This window comes from Nanorana parkeri, unplaced genomic scaffold (assembly GCF_000935625.1).
Source record: "Nanorana parkeri isolate BGI_ZX_2015 unplaced genomic scaffold, ASM93562v1 scaffold1995, whole genome shotgun sequence".
NCBI lineage: Eukaryota > Metazoa > Chordata > Amphibia > Anura > Dicroglossidae > Nanorana > Nanorana parkeri.
The window spans coordinates 206,014-221,224 of NW_017308263.1; the positions used below are offsets into that span (position 1 = coordinate 206,014).

Below are 15,211 nucleotides of genomic sequence, written 5' to 3' on the forward strand. Positions count from 1 at the left end.
AAGTAAAAATAATAAAACAAATTAAAATTTTTTACAAAGTAAATAAAAATTGAAAAAATTAAAACCAGCCCCGCTGCCCCCATCTGCATGTGAATAAACACGTAGTTTTTTCAACTGCGATCGTGTGCTACCGCTTGGAAAACACCGCAACCTGCCTGGCACGACTGGGGTGCCATTCGAAAATAATGGCACTGCCAGTGCGATCTGTGACTGCCCGGTCATCGTGCACGAAACCGAGCGCATGGCTGGGTAGTCACGGAATTGCACACCACCGCCGATCGTGCTGTCAGTGCCATTATTTTCTAATGGCACCCCAGTCGTGCCAGGCAGATTGCGCGTTTTCCTGCAGCAATAACGACCGGGCGATCCCACACGATCACGGTTGAAAACACTGCGCGGTGCATGTAGTGAAAATAGGTACATGTACCTTTTTTCAGCGATTGCCACCCAGATGTAACCCCATACATGCGGAGGCTACCGCACACGATCGCACGTCCCGGGAATCCGCAGGTCTGCACCCATCCTAAAGGGTAAATTCACTTTCCCAAGTAATTTGGGAAAACGGAATTACCCGCACAAATCTCCCTCCCACTATACTTACCTTTCGGCGAACCGTCCTTCCCCCTCCACCAGTACGGGTGTACTATATGTACCGGTTCTATGTATTCTGAATTTCGCTCACAAATAGCAAGCACTCGTTGGTCAACGCGGTCACCTGACGGCACTGACCAATGAGAAGCGCTTCTTAGCACTGCTAAATACGGTTTTGGTTAAAAAAAATTATTTTTGTATCAGGACAAGTAGATTGTCATGAAGGACAAGTAGATTCGGCCCCCACTTTAGTCCTTGGACAAGTAGTTTTTTCCAAAATTTCCACACCGCTTCCTATTACAAGACCTTCTCCCACATCCTTTCACCCCACTTTCTAGAGGCGTATAACTCCCTCCTGACGGGCTCCTCTCTCCCTAGGGACTACCTCCACGCCCACATAGTTATACCTAAACCTGGCAAAGACCCGTCTCAATGTAGTAGATACCGCCCTATAGCTCTCCTCAACCTGGATCTGAAGGTCTTTGCCAAGATTTTGGCCAACAGGTTACTCACGCATATCCCGGGCCTTACTTGGACCAAGCGGGTTTCGTCCCGGGACAGGAGCCAAGGGACAATACCACAAGAGTGCTCAACGTAATACACCACGCCCGCTCCACCCAGTCACCTTTAATGCTATTGTCCACCGACGCAGAGAAGGCGTTTGATAGGGTGGAGTGGCGCCTCCCTCAAACCACCCTTCACCACATAGGCTTGGGTCCTGGAATGTTGCGGTGGATCTCCGCACTCTACTCGTCCCCGACGGTTGCAGTCCGTGTGAACGAAGCACACTCCGACTTTTTCTCCATCTCCAATGGTACGCGACAGGGATGCCCCCTCTCTCCACTCATATTCATCCTCACCCTGGAACCGTTCCTCTGTCGCGTACGCTCCCTGCAGGGCTTTCAAGGCCTGATAAAACGCTCTGGTGAGCGTAGAGTAGCCGCCTTCGCGGATGATTTGATCTTCTTCATCCCTTCCAATCCTGTTGCGGGAAATGGATCGCTACGCCTCCATCTCAAATTTTTAAATAAATTACTCCAAATCAGCTGCTCTCAATGTCTGCCTCCCTCCTGTGGAGGAGATTCATCTGCGATCCTCCTTTCCATTTGCTTGGGCCCCGGACGCTCTGACCTACTTGGGCACCCTTAGTAGGGATCCCACGCGAATATATGAGCTCAACTTTGCCCCCCTGCTCCTGAAGATTAAGCAGGACCTCCTGTCCTGGCATGCGTTGTCACTCTCCTGGTTCGGACGCTGCAATGCCATCAAAATGACCACCCTACCCAGGGTCCTTTACCTGTTCCAAGCACTCCCGATTCACATCCCGCCACTATTCTTCCACCGCCTGCGCCAAATGTTCACAGCTTTCCTGCGGCCCTATGCCCCCCCAGAATCCGATACTGTCCCGTCACCCTTCCCAAGAACAGAGGGGGTATCGGACTCCCGGATCTGGCCAAATACCATAGGGTGACCCACCTAGCCCGCATTTGGGATTGGTGCGGTCACCGGAAAACCAAGCAGTGGGTGGGAATGGAAGAAGATGACACTATCTCAAATAAACAAAAAGGTTCGGGCCGTCTGCCAGTTCGAGGCGGTCCAAGGGTTACTTTAAAGATCGGGACGTACTATGGATTTAGTTTAATGAAAAAATATTTATTTATTCAATTTCAAATATAACAAACGTGGCCAAACTATATTTGTCGACCAATAAAAACAAAGTGAACAAAAAGGTTTTTTGAGCTGACTGTTGTTTCTGTTGCCTTCATTCGGACTATTTTAACCCTTGTGGATTGTATTGCTCTTATCGGGACTTGTGGCGGTTTTTCCTCTGTTTACCAGGGTGTGTGTGGTTCCTCATTAAACTAAATCCATAGTACGTCCCGATCTTTAAAGTAACCCTTGGACCGCCTCGAACTGGCAGACGGCCCAAACCTTTTTGTTTATTTGAGATATTTTCCTGGTTATGGATCCTGGTAGATGTACTGAAATACAAGGGTAATTGATTAGAGCTAATGTATCTCCAGAAGCGGGACATCCTTTTTGTCTTTAAGAAGATGACACTAGCCCGGCCTTGGCTGGACTACCCTGGCTCTCCGCACCCCTGCCGCCCTCCACACGCTCACACCCTACCATCGCGCCCACCCTCCTCTTAGCTAGGTCACTATTTCGTTCCACGGACATCTCCCCATTCCCATCGCCTTTGATCCCGGTAATTGGAGACCCCAATTTCTCGCCCGGCGTCACTGACTCTCGCTTCCGTTGCCTTCGCGAAGCCAACAAATTCCACGTATGCGACCTACTCCTCTCCAGCAGATGGCTGTCGGCCGGCGACCTCAGGTGCCTGACAGAACCCCCCCTGGACCAGTGGGGTGCTCTCCATGTCTGATCACCAACGACTCTCCAGACCCCTGACTTTGTTCGAAAAGACCTGTAAGGAGGAGATACCCACTCGCCAAACAAAATACTCCTTGTATTCTATGTTGATCTCACCCCCCAGAGTCCTATCCAACATTCCTGGCCAAATGGGAAAATTACCTCAACACCACCTTCACACCGGCTCAGAAAGACCGCATACTACATCTTGCCCATCAGTCTTCCATCGACTCTAAGACCCAAGAGCTGGGCTATAAAATAGTCTCCCGATGGTATCGGGTCCCAACTGCCCTTCATGCCATGTACCCCCAAGTCTCACCTTTATATTGGAGGTGTCACGATACTGCACACGTTTTGGTCCTGTCCCCTACTGCTCCCTTTCTGGCAGGGAGTGACTGCCGCCCTGAAGGACCTGGTAATGGTGGCTCTGACGGACAACCCCGTGGCATGCCTGCTGCACTTAAACAATATGTCTATTGGGAAGTACAAAAAATCACTGTCTAGGCACCTCCTGAATGCTGCCCGCCAGTGCATTCCACTGTTGTGGAAACTACCTAGCTGCCCTACCCTCAGGTTATGGTACACTAAGGTAGACGAGACATACCTGAAGGAGGATCTAACCTCCACGCTCCGGAATACCGTGGAGCTCTTCCGGTCCACTTGGAGACCATGGGCCTCTTTTCAGGGCACTGATGCCTACCATCGGGCCATGCAAACAACGCCCCCCTAAGCGGATGGAAGGACCCTCATCCTAGGTGCCTGACCCACACCCTCCCTTCATACTCCTTATCCCCTCTGGCTCTCCCTCACTGCTCATTCCTTTCCCTTTTTCATCCCTCCCTCCCTCACCCCACCTGCTTGCCTTTCCATTCTACGCCTGTCTTTTCTCTCCCTGTCCCTACCCTGCATGCCAAGCACTTACATAACCCTATTTATCTGTTTTCACGTGCTAAGAAACGTTGCCAAATCTAAGTGCCAATATCCCTACCGACTGCTATGGTGTACAATGCCACATGAGGCCAACACTACACTTATTGCCTGCTCCTTGATAATGTTCTCTTTACTGCTCGAATTGCACCAACGTTGGCCTATGTGGCGAGCTGCTGATCTTTTTCATTGAGATGAACATCCCCCTCATATCCATATTGTATGCACTATGTTCTATGTATGCATTCTGGGGATGCGGTTATGATGTTGAGGCGGAGCCTCCTTGTACCATGCATATGTATAATAAAGTTGACTTCTGATTAAAATTTAAAAAAAAGCATTTGTATTAAAGAGTAACTTTACCCATATATTCAAAATAACAACAAAAGCACCTTTAGAAATGTTTACTAATGACAAACTATAAAGAGATGTTACTAGATAATTGCAGCCTTTTTATTTTTTGCATACCTTATTTTTATTTTCTTCCCCAGTCTTCTGACAGTGGCCATTTTAACTAAGGGCAGGATACTAGATCTCCTTTTACTTCCTGAAACTCTGGCACATGTGACTAGGACATGTGAGCATGCATACCATCTCAGGGGAGATCTCATCAGATTTCCCAGCAATGCACTGCTGATGTAATCTTCCCAGGATGCAACGCTTTGGCACATGACATCATGTGTGCCAAAGTGGACTAGGAAGTGGAAAAAAATAAATTGTAAGTAAAATAAAAATATGTTTGTTTAGCTAATGAATGTAAGGTGATTTCATATCAGCATGCAGAACTGTCTGCTGATGTGGTTTTTAGTCAAAGGGGGTAAGCATATATAGTTAATTTTATATATGTTCATTATTTCCATAATCGCCCCATTTAAACCACATATACATATAAAGGGAGAGAGGGATGACAGGTAACAAAAGACATGAGGAAATACCATAAGATGACAGAACATGATAAAGAAAAAAGCAGGCTCCATTTACACCTATAGTTTAGGTGCATTTAGGGAGTCCTGTGTCAGCATCTTGCAATTTCCTTCAGCGGGAATCCCAAATCTGGCGCTTACAAGAGGCGGCTGTCACACGTTCACATTCATAATTGGGTGACAGCGGCACCACACATATGTGATATGATTACATATGGTTAGCAATTAATCACTATCCCTGGACACATCGATTGTTCCTAACATACGATTACATGCGGTGTGTCAGCGTTCGGCCACTTTCAAATGCGCCCACTGTCACCCATTAATTTGAATGGGTGACAGCTGCTGCTTGTAAACGGAAGATCAGTAGGTCCTGCTGCAGGAAATCGCAAGTTCCTAGCGCAGGAATTCCAAATCGCACCTAAACTATAGGTGTGAATGGAGCCTTAAGCTAGCGATACACCAGTAGAGCTTTGTTAGAAAAAAATTGCTTGAAAATAGTTAATGGAGACAAATCAACGACAGTTGTCGATCATAGTGACTAGAAAAATTAAAGGCCCAGGATGAAAAGTTTTTCTAATTTCTTATCAGAACAAACAAAATTCTGACTGTTAATGTGGTCCTCAGTCAGAAAAAAAATGTACTTAAGCATGGGCTAGGAAAAAGTTTAATGCAAAATTAGAACTTCCATGTTCACAAACATTCCTTTTTATATCATACCAATTATGTATGATATAAAAAGAGTGTATGAAAGAGCAATGCAAGCAAAGGTTTCTGTAGAGTGCATGCTGAAATAGATGATGGCCTGATATATATTACATATATAAATGTACTTCTTTTAAATTTAAATAAACGTTGCTTGCATTATTCTTTTGTTGGTTTTTATGAGCAGTAAATAAGTTTAACCTGGGATTCCATAAAATTAGCAGATCTGGATGGAACTTTAGGATTTTTGAACTAAATTTGTTGACTAGATAGTGGCATCATCGAATCTCTAACAATTTTTCAGAATTCTAACCGTGTATAGCTAGCTTTAGAGATACTGGAAATAAAAACAGGTGAAAGAAGAGAACTGACACTTTGCTTGTCTGAAACGATCTTCAAAAAAGCCTCTATAGCACTGACCTGGCACCCGTGAGCGTAGAAAATACAGGAACTTTCCATTCTTTGAGTGCATAATTGCTCGTTTAATGAATTCAACTACAGACTGGCAGCGATCTTCAAACTTGGGATGACACCACAGACTAAATGTACCTAAGAAAGGAGAGATGTAATATATATATCACTCTGGCCAAGGCCTACACTGCAACGTTAACGCTCAGCTCCACCTAAGAAAGAACCATCTTTACCCCTTTACTTTAAATTGGTGTAAACTAAAAGGCTGGCTTCACATCTTTAAAATACCATTAAAGTGACATTAAACCCTCAGATTTTTTAACATAAAACAATACTGTAATGTGTGCCTTACTGTAATCCATGGTTGTTTCCCTTCTCTTTGCTACTGTAAAGTAGCCAGCGCTTCAAGCTCGATCCTGGGATGGACTACAATCTCATTAAAAATTAGTAAACTAAATGTGAGATTGTAGTCCATCACAAGAGGGAGCTTGGAGTAATGGCTACTTTACAACACACACAGGGACCATGGGGAACAAATGTAGCCACCCTCTAGAAGAAGGACAGTGTCAGCTGTAGGTCTGCAACTAGCCATTATTTTCATAATCTATTAGTTGGCCAGTTATTTTTTCGCTTAATCAGATTTAAAAAAATGATATACCATCTTTTATTTAAAATACAATGCACAAATGGAGTGTTACAAAAATAAAGTTTACTTCAGAATAAAACTGCATGCACAATTTTTTGCAATCGCACTACACTGGAACGCAGGGCATTGTGGGTACCAAGTGTTTCAATGCAGGCGATAACACTGCAGGCGGGAGGCGTGTTTGGGGTGCCATTGAAATGAATGGCATCGCAACACACATCCCACAGCAGAATTGGTCAGGCAGAAACTAAAAATTACTACTTTTTCCCCCATATAAAATAATGATGTGTATAGACATTTAAATTAGTTTAATGGATTTAAAACAATCTGAAATGAAAAACTACAATAAATAAATATATTTAAAAGCCTGGTCATCAGTTTAGAGTTAGCCATGCATATATTGGCCCGAGAATTATTGCTCTCACTCTGGTGCATGCAGCAATACCTGACATGTATAGTGCAATCGTAATTTTTATACATCGGTGCACCCGACTTGTGTTTCCGTTCCTATGCACGCATTTGCGGGGGCGGGGGGACTTTACATTTTTGGGGGTATTTTTAAAGCCATTATGTATTTTATTTTTTTAACCTTTATTTTAGTTGTTGTTGTTTTGTTAACTTCATTACTATCACATGGGGGAGAGGTGACAGGTTATCTTTAAAGGTGACATTAGGGGTCTATTAGACCCCTAGGGTCACCTTTCCACTTCAAAGGAGCTATATCCCCCTCCCTTTTAAATTATAAGCCCTCAGGGGCAGGGCCCTCCTTATGATCTTGTCTTGATTTGTATTGTGATTGTAATGTCTTCCCTATATTGTAAAGCGCTGCGCAAATAGTTGGCGCTATATAAATCCTGTATAATAATATATAAGCACAAAAAATGCTCCTTCAGGTCCTTATCTGCTGATTGACAGCAGGCAGTGAGCGAGTGCAATAGCTAGCCTGCTATTGGCAAAAGCCAATAGCAAACTGGCTATTGCACACACCCAATGCCTCCGAGCCTCTCCGACCCATCCAGCAGCGCCGCACCTGACCCGCCCCCCTCTCTGGCATCTCTCTCGGCCCTGGCGCCTGAAACGTTCATTGCCTTCCTACGGCTCCTATCAATAGAGGTCTAAAATAGTGCATATTCTCACCTCGATAGTGCTCCATGCGTGTGTGGTGAGTGATGCCCTGTGAGCGAAAGCTTAAGCTCAGAATATAGCGGGGATCAGAGCTGTCTCTTACTAGGAATGAGCCATCGGGTTTCCCCTTCAGCTTCATCTCTGCATCTTCCCAGTTCATGGGTCCCCAATACCAGCCACACTGTCAGGGAAGAGAAATAGTTATAGTTATAATAAACCTTTAATGCAAAGGGCATGTTAAACGTTAGGCAGAAACATGCTTTTACCTTTTCCAGCTCCCGTAAACTAGCAGCAAAGCTACTGGGATCCTGGTGTAAGATGGGGCACTGTAAGGGCTGCACAAGAGGAATTGGGGTGCACTCAGATGGCCGAATGGGAACCACTTGTGGCAGTGGTTCTGAAATGGAGAAAACACAAGAAATTCTTGAAACGCAACATCAAACTTCCAACATTTGTGTCCTAACATTAAAAAGGAATGTCCTATCAACTTGCATCACTGATAATTATCTCCCTATGTTTTTTTTATGAGCAATATGATCTATCTGGTTGCCTGCTGCATAGATTCTGCAGTGAGCCCGGGCTCTCCTAGCTCCTCCTATTGAGGATGGAAAGCATGGATGGAAAGTTGAAGCTCCAAGCACTCACCTTGCGGGTTCAGAATGCCAGTGGCAGCTACAAGGTACTTGGAGGGGAAATTAACAAAACTGGAGCAGAATGAATCTGGAGCAGCTGTGCATGGCAACTAGTTAGCTACTATATTTAATTTTCAAAGCATAAAGTGACACTAAACTCAGGAGTTAAACCTTAATTGCATTCAGCTTAAATATTAACAAAAATGTAGCTTATATGTGCATCACTTGGCTGTAGATCCAAAAATCATCTCTGAATTCGTGCCGACACTGTCCTTCCTTCTGGAGAGTGGCTACTTTTGTTCCTCATGGTTCCTGTGTGTAGTAAAGTAGCCACCACACCAAGCTTACTCCAGTGATGGACTACAATCTCATGTTTAGCTTACTAATTTGTTTGGAAATTATAGTCCATTACAGGACTGAGCTTGGAGCAGTGGCTACTTTACAACACACGCAAGGACCATTGGGGAACAAAAGGAGCCGCCCTGCAGAACAACAGTGTCAGCGTGAATTCAGAGATGATTTGAGGATCTGCAGTGATGCACAAATAAGGTACATTTTGTTAATAGTTAAAGTGACATTAAACCCTCAGATTTTTTAACATAAAACAATACTGTAATGTGTGCCTTACTGTAATCCATGGTTGTTTCCCTTCTCTTTGCTGCTCTTCCTTTTAAATCTTTATGTCTTCTCATGTTCGGAAGACATGAGGATTTTTTAACATAAAACAATACTGTAATGTGTGCCTTACTGTAATCCATGGTTGTTTCCCTTCTCTTTGCTGCTCTTCCTTTTAAATCTGTATCTGTTCTCATGCTGGCCAGAACTTCTGTTTTGCAGCAGACTGCCTTGTCTCTGGAATGGCTACATGGTGTCTGTGTGTACGTTTGCAACCTGAGCCAGCACTACAGGAAGAGGCACTCAGCTGCAAAGGGAAGTTCTCCCCAAGCATAAGAAGACATGAGGATTTAAAAGGAAGACCTCACTGCTCATTCCTTTCCCTTTTTCATCCCTCCCTCCCTCACCCCACCTGCTTGCCTTTCCATTCTACGCCTGTCTTTTCTCTCCCTGTCCCTACCCTGCATGCCAAGCACTTACATAACCCTATTTATCTGTTTTCACGTGCTAAGAAACGTTGCCAAATCTAAGTGCCAATATCCCTACCGACTGCTATGGTGTACAATGCCACATGAGGCCAACACTACACTTATTGCCTGCTCCTTGATAATGTTCTCTTTACTGCTCGAATTGCACCAACGTTGGCCTATGTGGCGAGCTGCTGATCTTTTTCATTGAGATGAACATCCCCCTCATATCCATATTGTATGCACTATGTTCTATGTATGCATTCTGGGGATGCGGTTATGATGTTGAGGCGGAGCCTCCTTGTACCATGCATATGTATAATAAAGTTGACTTCTGATTAAAATTTAAAAAAAAGCATTTGTATTAAAGAGTAACTTTACCCATATATTCAAAATAACAACAAAAGCACCTTTAGAAATGTTTACTAATGACAAACTATAAAGAGATGTTACTAGATAATTGCAGCCTTTTTATTTTTTGCATACCTTATTTTTATTTTCTTCCCCAGTCTTCTGACAGTGGCCATTTTAACTAAGGGCAGGATACTAGATCTCCTTTTACTTCCTGAAACTCTGGCACATGTGACTAGGACATGTGAGCATGCATACCATCTCAGGGGAGATCTCATCAGATTTCCCAGCAATGCACTGCTGATGTAATCTTCCCAGGATGCAACGCTTTGGCACATGACATCATGTGTGCCAAAGTGGACTAGGAAGTGGAAAAAAATAAATTGTAAGTAAAATAAAAATATGTTTGTTTAGCTAATGAATGTAAGGTGATTTCATATCAGCATGCAGAACTGTCTGCTGATGTGGTTTTTAGTCAAAGGGGGTAAGCATATATAGTTAATTTTATATATGTTCATTATTTCCATAATCGCCCCATTTAAACCACATATACATATAAAGGGAGAGAGGGATGACAGGTAACAAAAGACATGAGGAAATACCATAAGATGACAGAACATGATAAAGAAAAAAGCAGGCTCCATTTACACCTATAGTTTAGGTGCATTTAGGGAGTCCTGTGTCAGCATCTTGCAATTTCCTTCAGCGGGAATCCCAAATCTGGCGCTTACAAGAGGCGGCTGTCACACGTTCACATTCATAATTGGGTGACAGCGGCACCACACATATGTGATATGATTACATATGGTTAGCAATTAATCACTATCCCTGGACACATCGATTGTTCCTAACATACGATTACATGCGGTGTGTCAGCGTTCGGCCACTTTCAAATGCGCCCACTGTCACCCATTAATTTGAATGGGTGACAGCTGCTGCTTGTAAACGGAAGATCAGTAGGTCCTGCTGCAGGAAATCGCAAGTTCCTAGCGCAGGAATTCCAAATCGCACCTAAACTATAGGTGTGAATGGAGCCTTAAGCTAGCGATACACCAGTAGAGCTTTGTTAGAAAAAAATTGCTTGAAAATAGTTAATGGAGACAAATCAACGACAGTTGTCGATCATAGTGACTAGAAAAATTAAAGGCCCAGGATGAAAAGTTTTTCTAATTTCTTATCAGAACAAACAAAATTCTGACTGTTAATGTGGTCCTCAGTCAGAAAAAAAATGTACTTAAGCATGGGCTAGGAAAAAGTTTAATGCAAAATTAGAACTTCCATGTTCACAAACATTCCTTTTTATATCATACCAATTATGTATGATATAAAAAGAGTGTATGAAAGAGCAATGCAAGCAAAGGTTTCTGTAGAGTGCATGCTGAAATAGATGATGGCCTGATATATATTACATATATAAATGTACTTCTTTTAAATTTAAATAAACGTTGCTTGCATTATTCTTTTGTTGGTTTTTATGAGCAGTAAATAAGTTTAACCTGGGATTCCATAAAATTAGCAGATCTGGATGGAACTTTAGGATTTTTGAACTAAATTTGTTGACTAGATAGTGGCATCATCGAATCTCTAACAATTTTTCAGAATTCTAACCGTGTATAGCTAGCTTTAGAGATACTGGAAATAAAAACAGGTGAAAGAAGAGAACTGACACTTTGCTTGTCTGAAACGATCTTCAAAAAAGCCTCTATAGCACTGACCTGGCACCCGTGAGCGTAGAAAATACAGGAACTTTCCATTCTTTGAGTGCATAATTGCTCGTTTAATGAATTCAACTACAGACTGGCAGCGATCTTCAAACTTGGGATGACACCACAGACTAAATGTACCTAAGAAAGGAGAGATGTAATATATATATCACTCTGGCCAAGGCCTACACTGCAACGTTAACGCTCAGCTCCACCTAAGAAAGAACCATCTTTACCCCTTTACTTTAAATTGGTGTAAACTAAAAGGCTGGCTTCACATCTTTAAAATACCATTAAAGTGACATTAAACCCTCAGATTTTTTAACATAAAACAATACTGTAATGTGTGCCTTACTGTAATCCATGGTTGTTTCCCTTCTCTTTGCTACTGTAAAGTAGCCAGCGCTTCAAGCTCGATCCTGGGATGGACTACAATCTCATTAAAAATTAGTAAACTAAATGTGAGATTGTAGTCCATCACAAGAGGGAGCTTGGAGTAATGGCTACTTTACAACACACACAGGGACCATGGGGAACAAATGTAGCCACCCTCTAGAAGAAGGACAGTGTCAGCTGTAGGTCTGCAACTAGCCATTATTTTCATAATCTATTAGTTGGCCAGTTATTTTTTCGCTTAATCAGATTTAAAAAAATGATATACCATCTTTTATTTAAAATACAATGCACAAATGGAGTGTTACAAAAATAAAGTTTACTTCAGAATAAAACTGCATGCACAATTTTTTGCAATCGCACTACACTGGAACGCAGGGCATTGTGGGTACCAAGTGTTTCAATGCAGGCGATAACACTGCAGGCGGGAGGCGTGTTTGGGGTGCCATTGAAATGAATGGCATCGCAACACACATCCCACAGCAGAATTGGTCAGGCAGAAACTAAAAATTACTACTTTTTCCCCCATATAAAATAATGATGTGTATAGACATTTAAATTAGTTTAATGGATTTAAAACAATCTGAAATGAAAAACTACAATAAATAAATATATTTAAAAGCCTGGTCATCAGTTTAGAGTTAGCCATGCATATATTGGCCCGAGAATTATTGCTCTCACTCTGGTGCATGCAGCAATACCTGACATGTATAGTGCAATCGTAATTTTTATACATCGGTGCACCCGACTTGTGTTTCCGTTCCTATGCACGCATTTGCGGGGGCGGGGGGACTTTACATTTTTGGGGGTATTTTTAAAGCCATTATGTATTTTATTTTTTTAACCTTTATTTTAGTTGTTGTTGTTTTGTTAACTTCATTACTATCACATGGGGGAGAGGTGACAGGTTATCTTTAAAGGTGACATTAGGGGTCTATTAGACCCCTAGGGTCACCTTTCCACTTCAAAGGAGCTATATCCCCCTCCCTTTTAAATTATAAGCCCTCAGGGGCAGGGCCCTCCTTATGATCTTGTCTTGATTTGTATTGTGATTGTAATGTCTTCCCTATATTGTAAAGCGCTGCGCAAATAGTTGGCGCTATATAAATCCTGTATAATAATATATAAGCACAAAAAATGCTCCTTCAGGTCCTTATCTGCTGATTGACAGCAGGCAGTGAGCGAGTGCAATAGCTAGCCTGCTATTGGCAAAAGCCAATAGCAAACTGGCTATTGCACACACCCAATGCCTCCGAGCCTCTCCGACCCATCCAGCAGCGCCGCACCTGACCCGCCCCCCTCTCTGGCATCTCTCTCGGCCCTGGCGCCTGAAACGTTCATTGCCTTCCTACGGCTCCTATCAATAGAGGTCTAAAATAGTGCATATTCTCACCTCGATAGTGCTCCATGCGTGTGTGGTGAGTGATGCCCTGTGAGCGAAAGCTTAAGCTCAGAATATAGCGGGGATCAGAGCTGTCTCTTACTAGGAATGAGCCATCGGGTTTCCCCTTCAGCTTCATCTCTGCATCTTCCCAGTTCATGGGTCCCCAATACCAGCCACACTGTCAGGGAAGAGAAATAGTTATAGTTATAATAAACCTTTAATGCAAAGGGCATGTTAAACGTTAGGCAGAAACATGCTTTTACCTTTTCCAGCTCCCGTAAACTAGCAGCAAAGCTACTGGGATCCTGGTGTAAGATGGGGCACTGTAAGGGCTGCACAAGAGGAATTGGGGTGCACTCAGATGGCCGAATGGGAACCACTTGTGGCAGTGGTTCTGAAATGGAGAAAACACAAGAAATTCTTGAAACGCAACATCAAACTTCCAACATTTGTGTCCTAACATTAAAAAGGAATGTCCTATCAACTTGCATCACTGATAATTATCTCCCTATGTTTTTTTTAATGAGCAATATGATCTATCTGGTTGCCTGCTGCATAGATTCTGCAGTGAGCCCGGGCTCTCCTAGCTCCTCCTATTGAGGATGGAAAGCATGGATGGAAAGTTGAAGCTCCAAGCACTCACCTTGCGGGTTCAGAATGCCAGTGGCAGCTACAAGGTACTTGGAGGGGAAATTAACAAAACTGGAGCAGAATGAATCTGGAGCAGCTGTGCATGGCAACTAGTTAGCTACTATATTTAATTTTCAAAGCATAAAGTGACACTAAACTCAGGAGTTAAACCTTAATTGCATTCAGCTTAAATATTAACAAAAATGTAGCTTATATGTGCATCACTTGGCTGTAGATCCAAAAATCATCTCTGAATTCGTGCCGACACTGTCCTTCCTTCTGGAGAGTGGCTACTTTTGTTCCTCATGGTTCCTGTGTGTAGTAAAGTAGCCACCACACCAAGCTTACTCCAGTGATGGACTACAATCTCATGTTTAGCTTACTAATTTGTTTGGAAATTATAGTCCATTACAGGACTGAGCTTGGAGCAGTGGCTACTTTACAACACACGCAAGGACCATTGGGGAACAAAAGGAGCCGCCCTGCAGAACAACAGTGTCAGCGTGAATTCAGAGATGATTTGAGGATCTGCAGTGATGCACAAATAAGGTACATTTTGTTAATAGTTAAAGTGACATTAAACCCTCAGATTTTTTAACATAAAACAATACTGTAATGTGTGCCTTACTGTAATCCATGGTTGTTTCCCTTCTCTTTGCTGCTCTTCCTTTTAAATCCTTATGTCTTCTCATGTTCGGAAGACATGAGGATTTTTTAACATAAAACAATACTGTAATGTGTGCCTTACTGTAATCCATGGTTGTTTCCCTTCTCTTTGCTGCTCTTCCTTTTAAATCTGTATCTGTTCTCATGCTGGCCAGAACTTCTGTTTTGCAGCAGACTGCCTTGTCTCTGGAATGGCTACATGGTGTCTGTGTGTACGTTTGCAACCTGAGCCAGCACTACAGGAAGAGGCACTCAGCTGCAAAGGGAAGTTCTCCCCAAGCATAAGAAGACATGAGGATTTAAAAGGAAGAGCAGCAAAGAGAAGGGAAACAACCATGGATTACAGTAAGGCACACATTACAGTATTGCTTTATGTTAAACAATCTGAGGGTTTAATGTCACTTTAAGGTACTGTAATGCATTTTTAAGATTAAACTGCTCAATTTAGTGTCACTAACTAGAGAAAGGGAAGGGAGAAGCTGCTTGGTTGCCATGGGCAACTGCTCCAGATCCTGCCTGCACCAATTTTCCTCCCTCTGTGTCCCTGATCTAAATAAGCTGAGGGTAGATCAGGGACAAATACCAAATGCCTTCATAAAGTGTATCTGTTACTCTATGTAGTATCACATACTGTGAAATCAAGTTAAAACGTTTATTTAAACAATATAT

General features: G+C 42.9%; 1 protein-coding gene and 1 long non-coding RNA gene across 2 annotated transcripts in view; both read right to left on the minus strand.

The window, feature by feature from the left end:
- LOC108800328 (suppressor of cytokine signaling 7-like) overlaps positions 1-9,376 on the minus strand; it is a 187,086-nt gene extending 177,710 nt beyond the window's left edge. The window contains exons 1-5 of the mRNA XM_018572312.1: positions 9,356-9,376; positions 8,347-8,383; positions 7,968-8,098; positions 7,714-7,882; positions 5,940-6,068 (exon numbers count right to left, since the gene is read on the minus strand). Of these exons, the coding sequence (XP_018427814.1) occupies positions 5,940-6,068; positions 7,714-7,882; positions 7,968-8,098; positions 8,347-8,383; positions 9,356-9,376 (487 nt within the window). The remainder of the gene's footprint in view (positions 1-5,939; positions 6,069-7,713; positions 7,883-7,967; positions 8,099-8,346; positions 8,384-9,355) is intronic.
- A 2,108-nt stretch (positions 9,377-11,484) lies between these two features.
- LOC108800329 lies at positions 11,485-13,650 on the minus strand. The gene is made up of 3 exons (XR_001942093.1): positions 13,510-13,650; positions 13,256-13,424; positions 11,485-11,610 (listed from the first exon to the last, which is right to left on the minus strand). It is a non-coding gene; the product is annotated as an uncharacterized LOC108800329 (long non-coding RNA).
- Positions 13,651-15,211: the final 1,561 nt, after the last annotated feature.